General features: G+C 36.6%; 1 protein-coding gene across 1 annotated transcript in view; it reads right to left on the reverse strand.

The window, feature by feature from the left end:
- The window catches only part of Il1rapl1 (interleukin 1 receptor accessory protein like 1), a 944,588-nt gene that overhangs the window by 16,873 nt on the left and 909,643 nt on the right, over nt 1-18,072 (reverse strand). The window contains exon 8 of the mRNA XM_055597800.1: nt 7,190-7,333. Within this exon, the coding sequence (XP_055453775.1) occupies nt 7,190-7,333 (144 nt within the window). The remainder of the gene's footprint in view (nt 1-7,189; nt 7,334-18,072) is intronic.

Raw genomic sequence — 18,072 nt, forward strand, 5'->3', positions numbered from 1 at the left:
ATAAACTCAGTGACACCACCAACCCCACATCTAAAGTAAGTAACAATTGTTGGTCACTAGTTTCTATCAACATCAACGGACTCAACTCCCCAATTAAAAGACACAGACTAACAGAATGGTTGCGGAAACAGGATCCATCATTCTGTTGCATCCAAGAAACACACCTATGCAACAAAGATAAACACGACCTCAGAGTAAAGAGCTGGAAAAATATCTTTCAAGCAAATGGTTCCAGAAAACAAGCGGGAGTAGCCATCCTAATACCTAATAAAATAGACTTTCAACACAAGTTAACCAAAAAAGATAAGGAGGGCCACTATATTCTCATCAAAGGAAAAATCCACCAAAAGGACATCACAATTTTGAATATCTATGCCCCAAATACAAGAGCACCTACATTCGTAAATGAAACAATATTAAAGCTTAAATCACACATTGATCCTAAAACCCTGATAGTGGAAGACTTCAACACCCCACTCTCACCAAGGGACAGATCAACTAGACAGAAAACAAATAAGGACATAAAAACACTTACAGAGACCCTAAATCAAATGAATCTAATAGACGTCTACAGATCTTTTCATCCAAACTCAAAAGAGTATACCTTCTTTTCAGCACCACATGGAACGTTCTCCAAAATAGACCATATAGTTGGTCATAAAGAAAGCCTCAACAGATACAAAAAGATTGAAATAATCCCTTGTATTCTATCTGACCATCATGGACTTAAGCTGGACCTCAACAACAACAGAAATAACAAACAGCCTACACGCACATGGAAACTGAACAAATTTTTACTCAATGACAGCTGGGTTAAGGAAGAAATAAAGAAAGAAATTAAAGACTTCCTAGAATTCAATGAAAATGAAGGCACAACATACCCAAATTTATGAGACACATTGAAAGCAGTGCTCAGGGGAAACTTTATAGCACTAAGTGCCTGCAAGAAGAAATTCGTAACATCACATACAAACAACTTAATGGACCAACTGAAAATCCTAGAAAAAAAAAGAAGCAGATACACACAAGAGGAGCAGAAGGCTGGAAATAATCAAACTCAGGGCTGAAATCAATCAATTAGAAACAAATAAAACTATTCAAAGAATCAATGAAACAAAGAGCTGATTCTTTGAGAAAATCAACAAGATAGACAAACCCTTAGCCAAACTAACTAAAAAGCAGAGAGAATCTATCCAAATCAACAAAATCAGAGATGAAAAGGGTGACATAACTACAGACACAGAGGAAATTCAAACAATCATTAGGTCATACTACAAAAGCGTATATACCACAAAATTTGAAAACCTAAATGAAATGGATAATTTTCTTGATAGATTCCATCTTCCAACATTAAGTCAAGATCAGGTAGAAAGACTGAGCAGCCCTATATCCCGCAAGGAAATTGAAGCAGTCATTCACAGTCTCCCCTCCAAAAAAAGCCCTGGGCCAGATGGTTTCAGCTTGGAATTCTACCAGACCTTCAAAGAAGTGTTCACACCAATTCTCCTCAAACTATTCCACAAAATAGAAACAGAAGGTACATTACCAAACTCATTCTATGAAGCAACAGTCACCCTGATACCTAAACCACACAAAGACCCAACAAAAAAGAGAACTTCAGACCTATCTCTCCTATGAACATTGATGCAAAAATACTCAATAAAATACTTGCAAACCGAATCCAAGAACACATCAAAGATATCATCCACCACGACCAAGGAGGCTTCATCCCAGGCATGCAAGGATGGTTCAACATACGGAAATCCATCAATGTAATCCACCACATAAACAAACTGAAGGAGAAAAACCACATGATCATCTCCTTAGATGCTGAAAAAGCATTTGACAAAGTCCAACACCCATTCATGTTTAAAGTCTTGGAGAGATCAGGCATACAAGGTACATATCTAAACATAGTAAAGGCAATATACAGCAAGCCTATAGCCAACATCAAACTCAATGGAGAGAAACTTAAATCAATCCCACTGAAATCAGGGACAAGACAAGGCTGCCCACTCTCTCCCTACCTCTTCAACACAGTACTTGAAGTCCTAGCCAGAACAGTAAGACAACTAAAGGAGATCAAGGGGATATAAATCGGAAAGGAAGAGGTCAAAATGTCACTATTCACAGACGATATGATAGTATATATGAGCGACCCCCAAAATTAAACCAGAGAACTCCTCCAGCTGATAAACACCTTCAGCAAAGTGGCAGGATACAAAATCAACTCAAAAAAATCAGAAGCCCTCCTGTATACCAAAGACAAAAGGGCTGAGAAAGAAATTAGGGAAACAACACCCTTCACAATAGCTACTAATAACATAAAGTACCTTGGGGTGACACTAACCAAGTAAGTGAAAGACCTGTTTGAGAAAAAACTTCAAGTCTCTGAAGAAAGAAATTGAAGAAGATCTCAGAAGATGGAAAGATCTCCCGTGCTCATGGATTGGTAGGATTAACATTGTGAAAATGGCCATCCTGCCAAAAGCAATCTACAGATTCAATGCAATTCCCATCAAAATACCAACTCAATTCTTTACAGACCTTGAAAAAAAGATTTTCAGCTTCATATGGAGGAACAAAAAACCAAGAATCTCCAAAACAATCCTGTACAACAACAGATCATCTGGAGGTATCTCCGTCCCCGATCTCAAGTTGTACTACATAGCAATAGTAATAAAAACTGCATGGTATTGGTATAAAAACAGAAAGGAGGATCAATGGAACTGCATAGAAGACCCAGAAATAAACCCACACACCTATGAATACTCGATTTTTTACAAAGAAGCCAAAACCATTCAATGGAAAAAAGACAGCATCTTCAACAAATGGTGCTGGTCCAACTGGATGTCCACATGCAGAAAAATGAAAATAGATCCATATTTATCACCCTGCACAAAACTAAAGTCCAAGTGGATCAAAGACCTCAACATAAAACCAGATACTCTAAATCTGTTAGAAGAAAAAGTGGGGAACAGCCTAAAACTCATTGGCACAGGAGAAAACTTCCACAACAGAACACCAACAGCACAGGCTCTCAGAGCAACAATCAACAAATGGGACCTCATGAAACTGAAAAGCTTCTATAAAGCAAAGGACACTGTCATCAAAACAAAACGACTGCCCACAGATTGGGAAAGAATCTTCACTAACCCTTTATCTGACAGAGGACTAATATCGAGTATATACAAAGAACTAAAGAAGCTGAAAATCTGCAAACCAAGTAATCCAATTAAAAAAAAGGGGGACAGAGCTAAACAGAGAATTCTCGACAGAGGAATATCGAATGCCAGAGAAACACTCATCCTCATTAGCCATCAGGGAAATGCAAATCAAAACGACCCTGAGATATCATCTTACACCCATCAGAATGGCCAAGATGAAAAACTCAAGGGACAACACATGCTGGAGAGGTTGTGGAGAAAGGGGAACCCTCCTCCACTGCTGGTGGGAATGTAAACTGGTACAACCACTCTGGAAATGTATCTGGAGCTTTCTAAGACAATTAGGAATACTGCTTCCTCAAGACCCAGCTATACCACTGCTAGGTATATACCCAAAGTTTGCTCAAGTACACAAAAGGGATATTTGCTCAACCATGTTTATAACAGCTTTATTTGTAATAGCCAGAACCTGGAAACAACCCAGATGTCCATCAACGGAGGAATGGGTACAGAAATTGTAGTATTTTTACACAATGGAATACTACTCAGCAATCAAAAAGGAGGAAATCATGAAATTTACAGGCAAATGGTGGGATCTAGAAAAGATCATCCTGAGTGAAATATCCCAGAAGGAGAAAGACAAACACGGTATATACTCACTTATATAGACCTATAAGATATGATAAACATAATGAAATCTATACACCTAAAAAAGATAATCAAGAGAGCAGACATGTGGTAAGATGATCAATCCTCGTTTAGAAAGACAGATGGGATGTGCATTGAACTTATGACACGAGTCTACTGAGCGCATTTGAAAGACTCTAACTAGCAGTGTTTTCAAAGCAAAGACTCATGACCAAACCTTTGGCAGAGTACAGGGAATCATAAGAAAGAAGGGGAGTTAGTCTGATGAGGAAAGGATAGGAGCTCCACAAGGACCAAATATATCTGGACACAGGGTCTATTCTGAGACTGACATTCAACCAAGGACCATGTATGGATATAACCTAGAACCTCTGCTCAGTTGTAGCCTGTGGTAGCTCAGTAACCAATTGGTTTCCCATAGTGAGGGGAACAAGGACTATTTCTAACAGGAACTCAATGACTGGCTCTTTGGCCTCCCCACCCCCCAAGGGACGAGCAGTCCTGTTAGGTCACAGAGGAGAGCTTTGCAGCCAGTCCTGAAGATACCTGATAAAACAGGATCAGATGAATGGGGAGGAGGTCCCCCCTATCAGTGGACTTGGAAAGGGGCACGGTGGAGATGAGGGAGGGAGGGAGGGAGGGACTGGGAGGGAATGAGGGATCGGGACATGGCTGAGATACAGAGTTAATAAAATGTAACTGATAAGAAAAAAAAAATAAAATTAAAAAAAAAGAAAAAAATTGCATATAAAATAAAAAAAATAAATAAATAAAAGTAAAAAACTTCTGAAATGCCAGGCATTTCTGTTAACAGTCATCACATTTGGAAGATGAAAAATACTGTGGGGAGCTAAGAATATAAGGATTTGGTGTTTTCCAAAATGGTTTTCACCTCTAGAACATTAGGTAATTATTTATGACAGAAAGGAATGTTGCTAAGATTAGGATATTGTATGGGTTTCTGAGGTGGAAATTTCTGGGCATCAAGGAAGGGATGATAGAAATACCTGTGGTTAGATGCAGAATTTTTAAGGGTAAGAATTTATGTCCATTTTCTCATTTCCACCATGGAAATGCTGAAAACTCAGATTGGGTCCCCTGTAAGAGCAGCCAGTATTCTTGACCACTGAGCCATCTGTTCAGCCTCGAACTTGTTATATACTTATTACTGGGAAAAAAAAAAAGTGTTGAATAAAATGGTGTTTCTGGAAGTTGCAGGAGTCAGGTCCATTGTGGTAAAATGGATTATTTAAGGATGAACTTCTTCTCACCATATCACCAGGGGATAAATGCACTTGCAGTACGGATTTTTTCTCATAAAACCACTTCACCGTTCTTTGCCTTGGCAGTCTTTAATCTTACGCAGATGATAATTAAGCTTATTACCTTGGCTTTCTTTGGGCTTATTGCATTCACAAGGTAATCTCAAAGAAAGCCCTCGTACTTATATTCCTGAGTATGTTCAAGATAGCCTGAAGGACAGACTTTAACAAATTCTAAGGCATTTATAAACCAAATTAGCTTATTGAGAAAATATCTAACTTGTTAAAATATTGTTTGTTACTGTTTCTTTGCTTTCTTTTCTCACCTAAAAAATAAACAAAAAAGAAAAAGAAAAGAAAGAAAGAAACCCCAAACAAAAACTAAGGACCCAAATAGCTCCAGAATAACAATGAAATCCATTAGGTATATACAAGTATCTCACTCAAGTATGTATTAGTAGCAAGTTTCCTCAAAATAAATTTCAAATCACCGAAATTCAATGGAATATTGTTCTGATTTTTAAAAATAAATTCTAATATTTCTATATTAATGAAAAGACAGATAAAGCCTCTACTGGAAATTGATGGTTTGGGTAAAATCATTCATGTCATTCAGAACAAAACAAACACATTTAAAGCAAGAATAATAGATGATGTGAGGTTGTTTAGATAAACTGCTTTTTCAAATATCATCTACTTCTAATTGAACAAACAACAGCATATCTTCAGATGATGCTGAATATGCTAAAATTTAAAAATAAGGTAGACTTGGTAACAGAATATGTGGAATTTGAAAATAGATTTATTTGTTTTACATGCTTACCTGGCCCCTTAAAGTAATATTTGAATTATTATTTTGAATTAATTATTTAGCTTCTGAGAGCTCCAGTAACCTTTTCAATGAAATTGACGTAATAATATTGAACTTGTAACTTTTATGAGGTTTATGACAAGTGATTTTAAGATGCATGGCACTCATATAGCTATTATTATACATTCTTGAAATAACCAAAATCTACTAATTTATGTGAACAGGGAAGAAAATTGAAAACAAATAACTAAGAAAATTGCTATATTTTGTGAATATATAAAGCATTGCTTTAAGAAAACTCCACAAAATAATAATGTTTCTGCAGCCTGACCTTCAAATTAGTGTCATCAGGAGAAGGGTAAATAGAAAGGATGCTGTAATAACAGTAAACCACTCCTTTTTACATGTTTGAAAACTGGCAGTTCTGCCTATGGGCTGCTGCAGAAGACCCCAGAATGGTCACAGGGACAAAGTTTCATTGCGACTTGCACTATTTAGCGCAAAACTGACAAAGAAAAATGCTTATCAATATAACCGAGGTATCATTTTCACTATTTGTTGTCATTTTGCAAATTCTATTTTTTTAAGTTTAACTTATGTTTTCCAAATGACCTCAAAGAAACACAAGACACTTTTAAGTTCACTAATGAGTGCTGTTGGGAAGTGAATTTTATGTATCTTCAGTTCTTTTTAGAATGTACACATATTCTTGGCTGGCCAAAGATAATTACTATTTCTATAAAACACTGCTTACTTGTTCAGTATGAGCAAAAATGTTATATGTGTTATTATATAAATAATGTGAGTTTGTACTTTTTCTCATGGTATACCCTTGGAGTGACATTTGGTCTGCAAAAATAGAGAGATGGACAACATTAAAGAGCCTCTTGGAAGAATGCTAAAATGTCAGTACAATTTAATAAAACAGCTATCAGTCTAAACAAGAACAAATTGAAATTCACTTCAAACTGCTCCACTAGGGAAGACAATTAAAAGAGAAACACCTTATCTCTAGAAAAATAAAACAGGCCTTTTAGTACTGATTACAAGGTGAGAGAAAATGAACATGCCAATAACATTGCAATCAGTGTCTGTAATTTGTAAGTGATGTTTGGAATACAATTCTAAAAAGGGTAGGTGTTCCTAGACAAGTTGTAGAGAAAACTACCTATTGGCTCTAATTTACCACACATATTTCCATACAAAAATGATTTGACAAAGATATGCAAAACTTTTTTTGCTAGAATAAAATAAGATGAAGTATATTCAGAAGCAACAATAAAGCAGGGAAGTCATCTTACCTCCATCCAGCTCCTCAGCTCCAAAATGATTTCTGTAGAAGAGCATGATTTCTATCTTGTAACATTTATAGATGGTCACCAAACAAACAAGTAGCAAGAGAATAGCACCAAGCCCTCCAGCAAGTTCAACGGTGTACATTAGTTCTAGGGGGAAAAGCAATGGAGAATTATACAATAATCACATATAAAAACACAAATTCTATTTAGTTTAATGTTTTTGCAAGTGACTCCAGATGTGATAAAACAATCATGTATTCTTTTCTCTGACAGCTGTTTTGTTTTCTGTTTTTGAAGTTGGGTATCATGGTGGATCCTAGGCTGGCCTTGAACTTGTGATCCACTTGCCTCAGCCTCTTAAATTCTGGACTCATGGACTGTACAGACACATTCATCTTGTGAAAGGATTTAACCCATTTTTAGGTTTCAATTTTGTTTCCTTGGTAATTGGATGAAGTGATATATGACAATGTTGCTTAGTTACACTAATTTGGTAAAAAAGAACTCAGTTTATACATTGCATCTGAATTAAAAATATTGTAATTTTCTAATTTAAAGCTGCAATAACTGCAGAAACTTTTACATACAGGCATATCCCTTTTGGAGGTCTGTGACCTGTGCTTTTGGGATTGATAAAAGAAATGAATTTTTAAGACAGGACAGCTTTATGACCACCTGTGTACGAATATTTACTCTTTTTAGCTGAGCTGTTACCTGGGATTGGGGCTCAAGGTAAAGTAAGGGGGCCTAATAACATAGTTTCTAGATGGCACAGTGCAGTGCTGCATTGCAGGCTGCCAGAAATATCTACTGAATGCTGTCTGTCCTTTCCTGCAAGAAGTGATGACTTACGATTTCCAATTCTCTGTAAAGAATAGTGTCTAGGTGTATCAGCGTAATCGTAATCTTGAAGGCTGAGACTTTAACTGAGTTTAAAGTGCAGGGTCCCTCGTGGATATCACAACAATATGTGTTGGAATCTTTTTTTTTTTTTAAGGTACCACATTTTTTAAAAAAATATTATTTTTTATAATTGATTCAGTTTATATACTAGTTGTAGCCCCCCCCCACTTGTCTCATCCCCATCCTATTCTTCCTCTTTTTCCTCTCTATCCCTCTCCACTAGTCCATTGATAGGGGAGGTCCTCCTCCCCTACCATCTGAACCTAACCTAACAAGTCTTATCAGGACTACCTATATAAGATTTTATTATTCTTCTTTATAAAATGAGAAGTCTGTGGTTTTTGTTTTAAAGTCAAGTGGAGTTCCAATTTTATTGTTTGATTTTTAAATATTATTTTTTATTTTTTATATTAATTACAGTTTATTCACTTTTTATCCCAGCTGAAACCCCTCCCTCATTTTCTCCAAATCCCACCCTCCCTCTCTCATCTCCTCCCATGCCCCACTCTGAGTCCATTGATAAGGGAGGCCCTCCTCCCCTTCCATCTGACCCTAGTTTATCAGGTCTCATGAGGACTGGCTGCACTGTCTTTCTCTGTGGCCTAGTAAGGCTGCTCCCCCCTCAGGGTGAGGTGATCAAAGAGGCAGGCATTGAGTGAGACAGCTTCTGTTCTTCTTACTAGGGAACCCATTAGGGCTACCATGGGCTACATCTGTGCAGGGGTTTTAGGTTATCTCCATTCATAGTCCTTGGTTGGAGTATCAGTCTCAGAAAAGGTCCCTGGGCCCAGATTTCTTGGTTCTGTTGCTCTCCTTGTGGAGCTCCTGTCTGCTCCAAGTCTTTCTTTCTCTCCATTCTTTTGTAAGTTTCCCTGCACTCTGCCTAAAGTTTGGCTTTGAGCCTCAGCATCTGTTTTGACACACTGCTGGGTTGAGTCTTTCAGAGTCCCTCTGTGGTTGCCTCCTGTCCTGTTTCTTGTTTACTCCCTCTTCTCATGTCCATTCCCTTTGCCTTTCTGAGTGAGGATTGATCATCTTACATTGGTCCTCCTTCTTGCTTCGCTTCTTTAGGTGTTACGGATTTTAGTATGTTTATCCTATATTGTATGTCTAATGATACATTTATAAGTAGGTATATACCCTGTGTGTCTTTTTGATTCTGGGATACCTCACTTAGGATGATCTTTCCTAGAGCCCCTCATTTTTCTGCAAATTTCATGATTTCCTTATTTTTAATTGCTGAGTAGTATTCTATTGAGTAGATGTACCACATTTTCTGTATTCATTCCTCACATGAGGGGCATCTGGGTTGTTTCCAGGTTCTGGCTATTACGAATAAAGCTGCTACTAATATGGTTGAGCAAAAGTTTATTGTTATTTTTATAAAATAACCGCTGCTTTGGGGAAATGGATTATGACAAAGTACAAATTCACATCTGTTTTATTTTTTTATGAAAATCAAGCTTCATTTAAAAGTCAGTGCTGCATATATTACTTCCCTTAAATAAAAACATTCCCACTTGACAAAAAAGATACCACATTTTTTCTTATTTTTCTTTACTTTCCTGTATATTAGGCTACACATGTTACTAGAAACATGCTTAAATGAGGAATTGTCTGCATACATTTGCTGCATATAAACTCTCTTTTATCATACTGAATGCTGATATTCTTTTTGTAAAATTTTTATTTTATTTTTGATTACAGTTTATTCACTGTGTATCCCAGCTGTAACCCCCTTTCCCATCTCCTCCCAATCTTACCCTCCCTCCCTCTTCTTCTGCTATTGTCCCTCTCCAAGACCAATGATGGGGGAGTTCCTCCTCCCCTTCCATCTTACCCTAGTCTATCAAGCCTCACCATTCATTGTCTTCTGGTAAGGCTGCTCCCCCCTCAGGTGGAGGTGATCAAAGAGCCAATCACTGAGTTCATGTAAGAGACAGTCTCCATTCCTATTACTGGGAACCCTCTTAGATACTGAGCTGCCATGGGATACATCAGTCCAGCGGTTCTAGGTTATATCCATGCATGGTCCTTGTTTGGAGTATCAGTCTCAGAAAAGACCCCTGTGTCCAGATTATCTGACCACCATGGTCTAAAGCTGGACCTCAACAACTAACAGAAATAGCAAAACGCCTACACACCCATATAAACTGAACAACTTGCTACTCAATGATAGCTGTGTCAGGGGAAAAATAAAGAAAGAAATCAGACTTTCTAGAATTCAATGAAAATGAAGGCACAACATACCCAAACTTTTGGGACACAATGAAAGCAGTGCTAAGAGGAAAATTAATAGCACTAAATGCTTTCAAGAAGAAATTTGAAACATTTCATACAAGCAACTTAAAGGCTCACCTGAAAGCCCTAGAAAAGAAAGAAGCAGACATACCAAAGAGGAATAGAAGGCTGGAAATAATCAAACTCAGGATTGAAATCAATAAATTAGAAACAAATAAAACAATTCAAAGAATCAATGATCCTCTTAACAAAAATGAGTAGAAAAAAATTTGGGATAAAATAGTTACTTACATTTTCTTTTTTAGAGCTTATGAAGATTGCAACAAGATTTAGGTTGCTGGTATGTAAATAGTTAGTATCCATATCCATATACTGAAACTCATACTGCCTAAGTGCCTTTATATGCATGTTGTCATTGATCATAATAGCCTAAATACTATTACTAATAAGTAGCAGCTGCATCCTAAGTTTAAACTGAAAATTAATAACTTCTTTAATTCATTAAGTAAAGTGATGTGTGTAGGAGTTTGGTCCCTTCCATCTTGAAAGGAAGTTGATTAAGATATAGGATGCTAAAAGGAAGGTGAAGCAACAGGTGTTTTAGAGTAGAACAATCCCTCCTTAAGCTCAGTAAATACACAACTCTAATCAGATTCACTATGCCTCTCCCAGCCAGAGTACACAATAAAGACTGCTAAGAGTCACTCTTAAATAAGCCAAGCTGCCAAGACTTTGACATCAGTCCAGTTTCCTGGAAGAAGTAGAAACTAGCTAACATATCTGGACAAGGTTGAGATTGAGTCACTAGGAAAGGACACTCTCCAACCTGTTGGCTGCCTGCAGGGTATGCAGTGTGCTCCAGGTTTTTAGCTTTCATGAGCTATTACCCATGCTGGGGTGGGCTTTGCTAATGCTGCTATCATTTGAGTTATTTCTGCCAATTACTCCAATAAAACACCAATAAACACCAATACAACTTATTGGTTTAACATATAGGTCTTTGGTAGTATTCTTATTTTGGTCTGACATCAGTTACCTACCTGGCTGATTACATTTTTGCTCACATCTCCCCAAGAATGGTGTCACAAAATATACAGTCATTCCTTAAATTAGAACACTAAAATAGTATTGTTTTAGATTCTGTAATTGGGAAACTGAAAAAGTGAGCTCTGTAATTTACAGCACAGTCAATAAAAGTTTAGATTAATAACATTAAAATAATTCATGACTTGCAATAATACATACTGTTAGGTGACAAGTTCACTCTTAAAGTTTCATAAATGGGGAAATTATGATGGGAATGGGCAGTAGAAAGAAAATAATTTGGAAAGTATGATCATTTTCTCACAAGAACATTTGTGTGTGTGTGAGAGAGTGTGGGTATGCTTGTTTGTGATACCTTTTCCTGAAACAATTAAGAAAAAATTAATCTCAGTCACATTTCTTATTGTCTAGTTCTTTATTCCTGATGTAACTGTTTAATAAAGTATATGTATATATATCACTACTATTTGATCAAATGTATTTTTACTTTGTAAAATTAAATGGGAGGTTGAAGAAAATATTTTATTTAAAAAGATATGACTATGAATTTAAGATAGAAAAAAGTAAAATAAAAAGTAAATATTTTAGGTCAAAGTAAGTAAACATGAAATACGAAATAATGGATAATAATTATACCAGATTTATTTGTTAGATGCTGTAAGGAACCACACAAGAGACTACTGCAAAAATGCCAGGAACAAAACATAAATTATTCTTCAGAATAGTGTTTCCCTCTTACTATGTAAACAGAAAGAATTAGTGGGTAAATAATAATGTAGAGTGTTTGGGTCCTTATTCTCTCTGAAACCAGTTGAATTCTACCACATAGAGAAACCTGAATGAAAGTACAAATGTCCAAAGTACTCCAAAACATCCTGATTTAAAATACACTAAATATTTCGGCAGAGAAAATAATTTAAATTATGACCACTTTGTGATCCAAGAGAACAAACATAGAACCTCATGATAAGTGAAGGCTCTACCATTGAAGCACATCCCTGGCCCACACTGTGGCTTTTTTTATTTTTAGGGTCTGTTTTTTTATTTATGCTTTATGTTGGCTAGTTTTTTGTTGACTAGACACAAACTAATGTCATCTGAAAAAAGAGAATCACAATTGAGAAATTTCCTTCACAGGACTGGGTTGTAGGCAAACCTAAAGGGATTTTGTTTTTTAATTAGTGATTGATGTGAGAAGGCCCATTCCACTATGTGTGGTGCCACTTCTGTATTGCTGGTTCTGAGTACTATAAGAAAACACTGTTAGAAATAGTCCTTGTTCCCCTCACTATGGGAAACCAATTGGTTACTGAGCTACCACAGGACACATCTGAGCAGAGGTTCTAGGTTATATCCATACATGGTCCTTGGTTGAATGTCAGTCTCAGAAAAGACCCTGTGCCCAGATATATTTGGTCCTTGTGGGGCTCCTATCCTTTCCTCATCAGACTAACTCCCCTTCTTTCTTATGATTCCCTGTACTCTGCCAAAGGTTTGGTCATGAGTCTTTGCTTTGAAAACACTGCTAGTTAGAGTCTTTCAAATGCGCTCAGTAGACTCGTGTCATAAGTTCAATGCACATCCCATCTGTTTTTCTAAACGAGGATTGATCATCTTACCCCATGTCCTGGCTCTTTGGCCTCCCCACCCCCCAAGGGAGGAGCAGTCCTGTTAGGCCATGGAGGAGAGCTTTGCAGCCAGTCCTGAAGATACCTGATAAAACAGGATCAGATGAATGGGGAGGAGGTCACCCTATCAGTGGACTTGGAAAGGGGCACGATGGAGATGAGGGAGGGAGGGAGGGACTGGGAGGAAATGAGGGATCGGGACACTGCTGGGATACAGAGTTAATAAAATGTAACTGATAAGAAAAAAATAAAATTAAAAAAAAAACAGTTTAGGCCCAGGTACAGTGGTAAAGGTCTTTAATCCCAGCATTCAGGAGACAGAGGCATGGAGATCTCTAAATTTAAGATAGACTAAGATCAGAAAGGAGAGGAGAATCTCCCCTAACAGTGGACTTGGGGAGGGGCATGCATGCAGAAAGGGGAGGGAGGATGGGATCGGAAGGAGAGGAGGGAGGGGCTTATGGGGGGATACAAAATGAATAAAGTGTAATTAATAAAAAAATAAAAAAGTTAAAAAAAAAAGAAAACACTGTGACCAAACCATGAAAGCAGAGCCCCTCCATGAGCTTCTACATCAGCTCCTTCTTACATGCCCTGACCTTCAGTTCTTACTTTGACTTTCCTCTATAGACTATGATTCAGGATATGTAAGTCAAACCTTTTTTATCCTCAAGTTACTTTTGGTCATGTGTTTATGCTGTGCTTTATCACAGCAATAGAAACCCTTAGGTAAGGCTTACTTATTATTTACAAAAATAAAATTTCTTGCATAAGGAAAAATTAAATTTGATCAATAATACTTAATTTCTACAATAAAACATTGTGGGTGAGAGAACATAATTGTGCTGTTATACTGGGTAAGTTTTCTAATAAAGTGAAAAATCAATGTTAGATCAACTGTACTCCTATGTGGAATTATTGAAGAGATATAAAGAGATATCTGCAGAAAATCTTGTGAAAAAAATGTGTGGAGTAGTGAGTTTTTATTTTTATAGAATTTGTGAGCCATAATAATTATACCTAATATCTTAAATATTCTATATTCTTATAAATTCAATAAACGTAATAAAATGAAGGATGATGTAGCTTTGCAGTTTTAGAAATTGTTGTGTGTCATTTGAACAGTTTTAAGGTATATATGAAAGTTATATATATTTAAAAACGAGCAATGAACAAAAATAATTCTTTTGAGGTACAATCAATTACTACAAATAAGAGCATTTGAAAACTTGTCCTGAAAAATGTAGTATTTGCAATGTGCCAGTTTATCCACTACCTTAAGCATATCTCAGATTTCTCATCAAATGCTCTGTAATTCTACATGTACAAACATGATGTTCTTCCAACATTCTTAGAAGGAGGTTGGAATAAAACTTTGCATTGTCTCACAGGGAACACACCAGTGTTACTCTTCTACTGCTCTATCTTCTATAGGCATATCTATTTATTAAGTTGATGAAAATTTGTCACATTTTAAAAATGCTCCCCAGGAAATTGGTGCATTATATTTAGCATGTACACTCCTGCTCCAAGCTGGACACTTCATCAATAAGAGCCCTATTTATTTTATGGCTTATCCTTGACTTCAGAACTTAATCAGAAGGGGTGAAATTTTATCACACTTAAGGGGAATTATATGACCCTCTTATTGTCTTGTATCTTTGCATTATTATGTGACTGTGAATGATATTTTCCTTACAAATATTTTTATTTTCATTTTGAAATGGAGACCACTTTTCCCCTCTACTCCAAGTTGCCTGAAGTGGCAGGGTTTAAAAATTTAAAATATTCCATTTCAGCACAACTCAACTTCTGAGAATGGAAAGAGAAATCTAGACTTTCAAAAAAAAAAAAACAGTATTATTTAGTTAAAATGATAGATGTTACCCCCCACTTCCTTAAGGGACTGAGACTGACTATTGAAAATTGTAAAGCAAAACTGTTCAGCAAAATCTTAAGGGAAGCTGGAATTTGCTTAAACACAATAAATGAACATGTGCCAAAGAGTGACATTTAAGGGCACCAACAGTCATTTAGGTACAGGCGATTGGAAAGCTCCAGTACTATCTAAGTAAAAACACATTGATTATTTCTGTAGTAGTAGACTGCTTTCTGAATAAATTGCTTCAATTTAAAACTAGATTTGCTACAAACATTTTGAGCAATGACTACATTTTTTTTCTTATCAAGACAGTTGGTGCAAAGCAACCCTTTAGAAGAAACACCTAATTAAAATAAAGCACATGTCATCTCTTAGTATATTGGATTACATTGCAAATAATGAATGTACTTGGTTTATAGTAATCTTGCTACAATTATGTAGCATAGTTTGGAATCTTGTATTTTTTTATTATTGGCCTGTACCTGGTATTAGTGTTTGAATACTCATTTGCTAGAAATCTTTGAGGTAAAAATTTAAAAAGTTCATGTGTTTTTCGAGAATAGTCACAATTTTCATTTTGCGTCTCTGATCTCTATATTCATATAGATGTATAAATCTTGTTGAAAGTGTAATGAAGACTTTGGGTGGATTGCTCATAAATAGTTCTTTCTAAAATTGTCTGTTCTTTTTTTTTTTGAGCTTTTACTGGACATCTATTTAAACCAATACATTTCCTTATTATACCATGAAATGCTTGTCTCAAAAGATATTCTGGCATATGTACAAGTCCTATAAATCTTTTTTTAAAATTTTTATTAATTACGCTTTATTCATTTTGTATCCCTCGATAAGCCCCTCCCTCCTCCCCTCCCAACCCCACCCTCCCTCCTCTTTCTGCATGCATGCCCCTCCCCAAGTCCACTGATAGGGGAGGTTCTCCTCTCCTTTCTGATCTTAGTCTATCAGTTCTCATTAAAAGTGGCTGCATTGTCCTCTTCTGTGGCCTGGTAAGGCTGCTCCCCCCTCAGGGGGAGGTGATCAAAGACCAGGCCAATCAGATTATGTCAGAGGCAGACCCTCTTCCCAGAAGCAAAAAAGACACACACGGTATATACTCACTCATATAGACATACAATATAGGACAAACCCACTAAAATCTGTGCATCTAAACAAACTAAGCAAGACAGAGGACCCTAACAAAAACCTCAATCCCCATCCTGAAAGGCAAAGAGGATGGACATCAGAAGAAGAAGAAAACAGGAAACAACCTAGGAACCTGCTACAGAGGGCCTCTGAAAGCCAGAAGAAGAAAACAGGAAACAAACTAGGAACCTGCCACAGAGGGCCTCTGAAAGCCTTTGCCCTGCAGACTATCAAAGCAGATGCTGAGCCTGATGGCCAACTGTCGTGCAGAGTGAATGGAATTTTATGTAAGAAGTGGGAAATAGTAAGAGCTGGAGAGGACAGGAACTCCACAAGGAGAGCAACAGAACAAGATAATTTGAACACAGGGAACTTCCCAGAGACTCATACTCCAACCAAGGACTATTCATGGAGATAACCTAGAACCCCTGCACAGATGTAGCCCATGGCAGTTCAGTGTCCAAGTGGGTTAAATTGTCTGTTCTTATAGAGTCCTTTGACATGTTCTGCCCCAATTTATAGGCTATAAAATGCAAGTTTGTTGGGGAATACATGATAGACACTAAAATGATCAGAGTTTATACATTAGTTTCACCAAGTACTTTTTTCTACAGTTGTATTAAAGAGCTATGGTTTGTAAAAATTTATCCATCCACATAAATTCATAGGCATGTTTATTTCTTTGAAGTAGTATAAATTATTTGTTCTTGGCAGGAGAGTAATTATGCTCTGCCTACAGAGATATTCAAGTCAATTTCTATGATACATCAGCACAATTTATAAGCAGTTACATTTTTGTGGGTCAGGGGGATAATAGATTAAGAAGCTGAATAGTTAATTGTATAATAGCAAGAAAGTATTTGGTGAAAGGCATATATTCCTGTGTAAGATGCTTTATGACCTTTTTTGGGGAAAGAAACAAAGATATATATAATTATCATAACCAAAATAAAAATAGAGTATCAATGGAATAACTTAATCAATAAAATCAAATATTTAAATAAAGATCCTTCTTTTTTTATAATTGTAGTTTTTTTTATATTAATCACAGGTTATTTACTTTTTATCCCAGCCTTAGCCCCCTTGCTCATTCCCTCCCAATCCCACCTTCCATCCCTCATCTCCTCTCCCTTTCCATCTGACCCTAGCTTACCAGTTATCTTCAGGACAGGCTGCAATGTCCTCCTCTGTGGCCTAGCAAGGTTGCTTCTCCCTCGGGAAGGGGGAGTGCCAAAGAGCCAGCCACTGAGTTCATGTCAGAAATAGTCCCTGTTTCCCTTTACTAGGGTACCCACGAGGATACTGAGCTACCATGGGTTACATCGGAGCAGGGGTTTAAGGTTATATCCATACATGGTCCTTGGTTGGAGAAACAGTCTCATAGAAGACCCCTGTGCCCTGATATATTTTGTCCTTTTAGTACTCCTCTCTTCTCCAGGTCATACTAACTCTCCCTTCTTTCATATGATTCCCTGCACTCTGCCCAAGGTTTGGTATGAGTATCAGCATCTGCTTTGATACACTGCTAGAAGTACTGTATTTTGCCATTTTGAAAAAAGTTATCTTTTACCTACTTCTAATCAAGGATGAAAATATAGTCATTGGGTTAGAGCTCAATCATTTTGACCCAGTTAGACTAAGATTCCAGAAGCCCTTGAAACTTAATTGTCATATTGTAAATCATCACAAAATAAAAATGAAGAAAGACTAGAGTAAAAATATATTATTCTAAGTATAATTTGATAAAGACTCCACTTGGAGTATGTTTTCCTCATCCCAAATAGAGAATACAAATTCTTTCTTTTGAAGTAAATACTATTCTTAAGTAGTATGCTTTTAAAGGCAACTGCAAATGAATAATCAGAAAGTCAGAATGAAACACAAATATGAGTTTGTATTAGTTATGGTCCAACAAAATGGGAAAAATTTCCATAAAAGCAGAATGCTAACCTGTGAATAAAGAAGAAATGACATAGTTAGAAATCTTTATTTTCCTCCACTACAATAACAATTGATTCAGGTAAGAATTATCCACAGTTGTTAAA

The sequence above is a fragment of the Psammomys obesus genome, unplaced genomic scaffold (assembly GCF_907164565.1).
Source record: "Psammomys obesus unplaced genomic scaffold, mPsaObe1.curated_primary_1811, whole genome shotgun sequence".
NCBI lineage: Eukaryota > Metazoa > Chordata > Mammalia > Rodentia > Muridae > Psammomys > Psammomys obesus.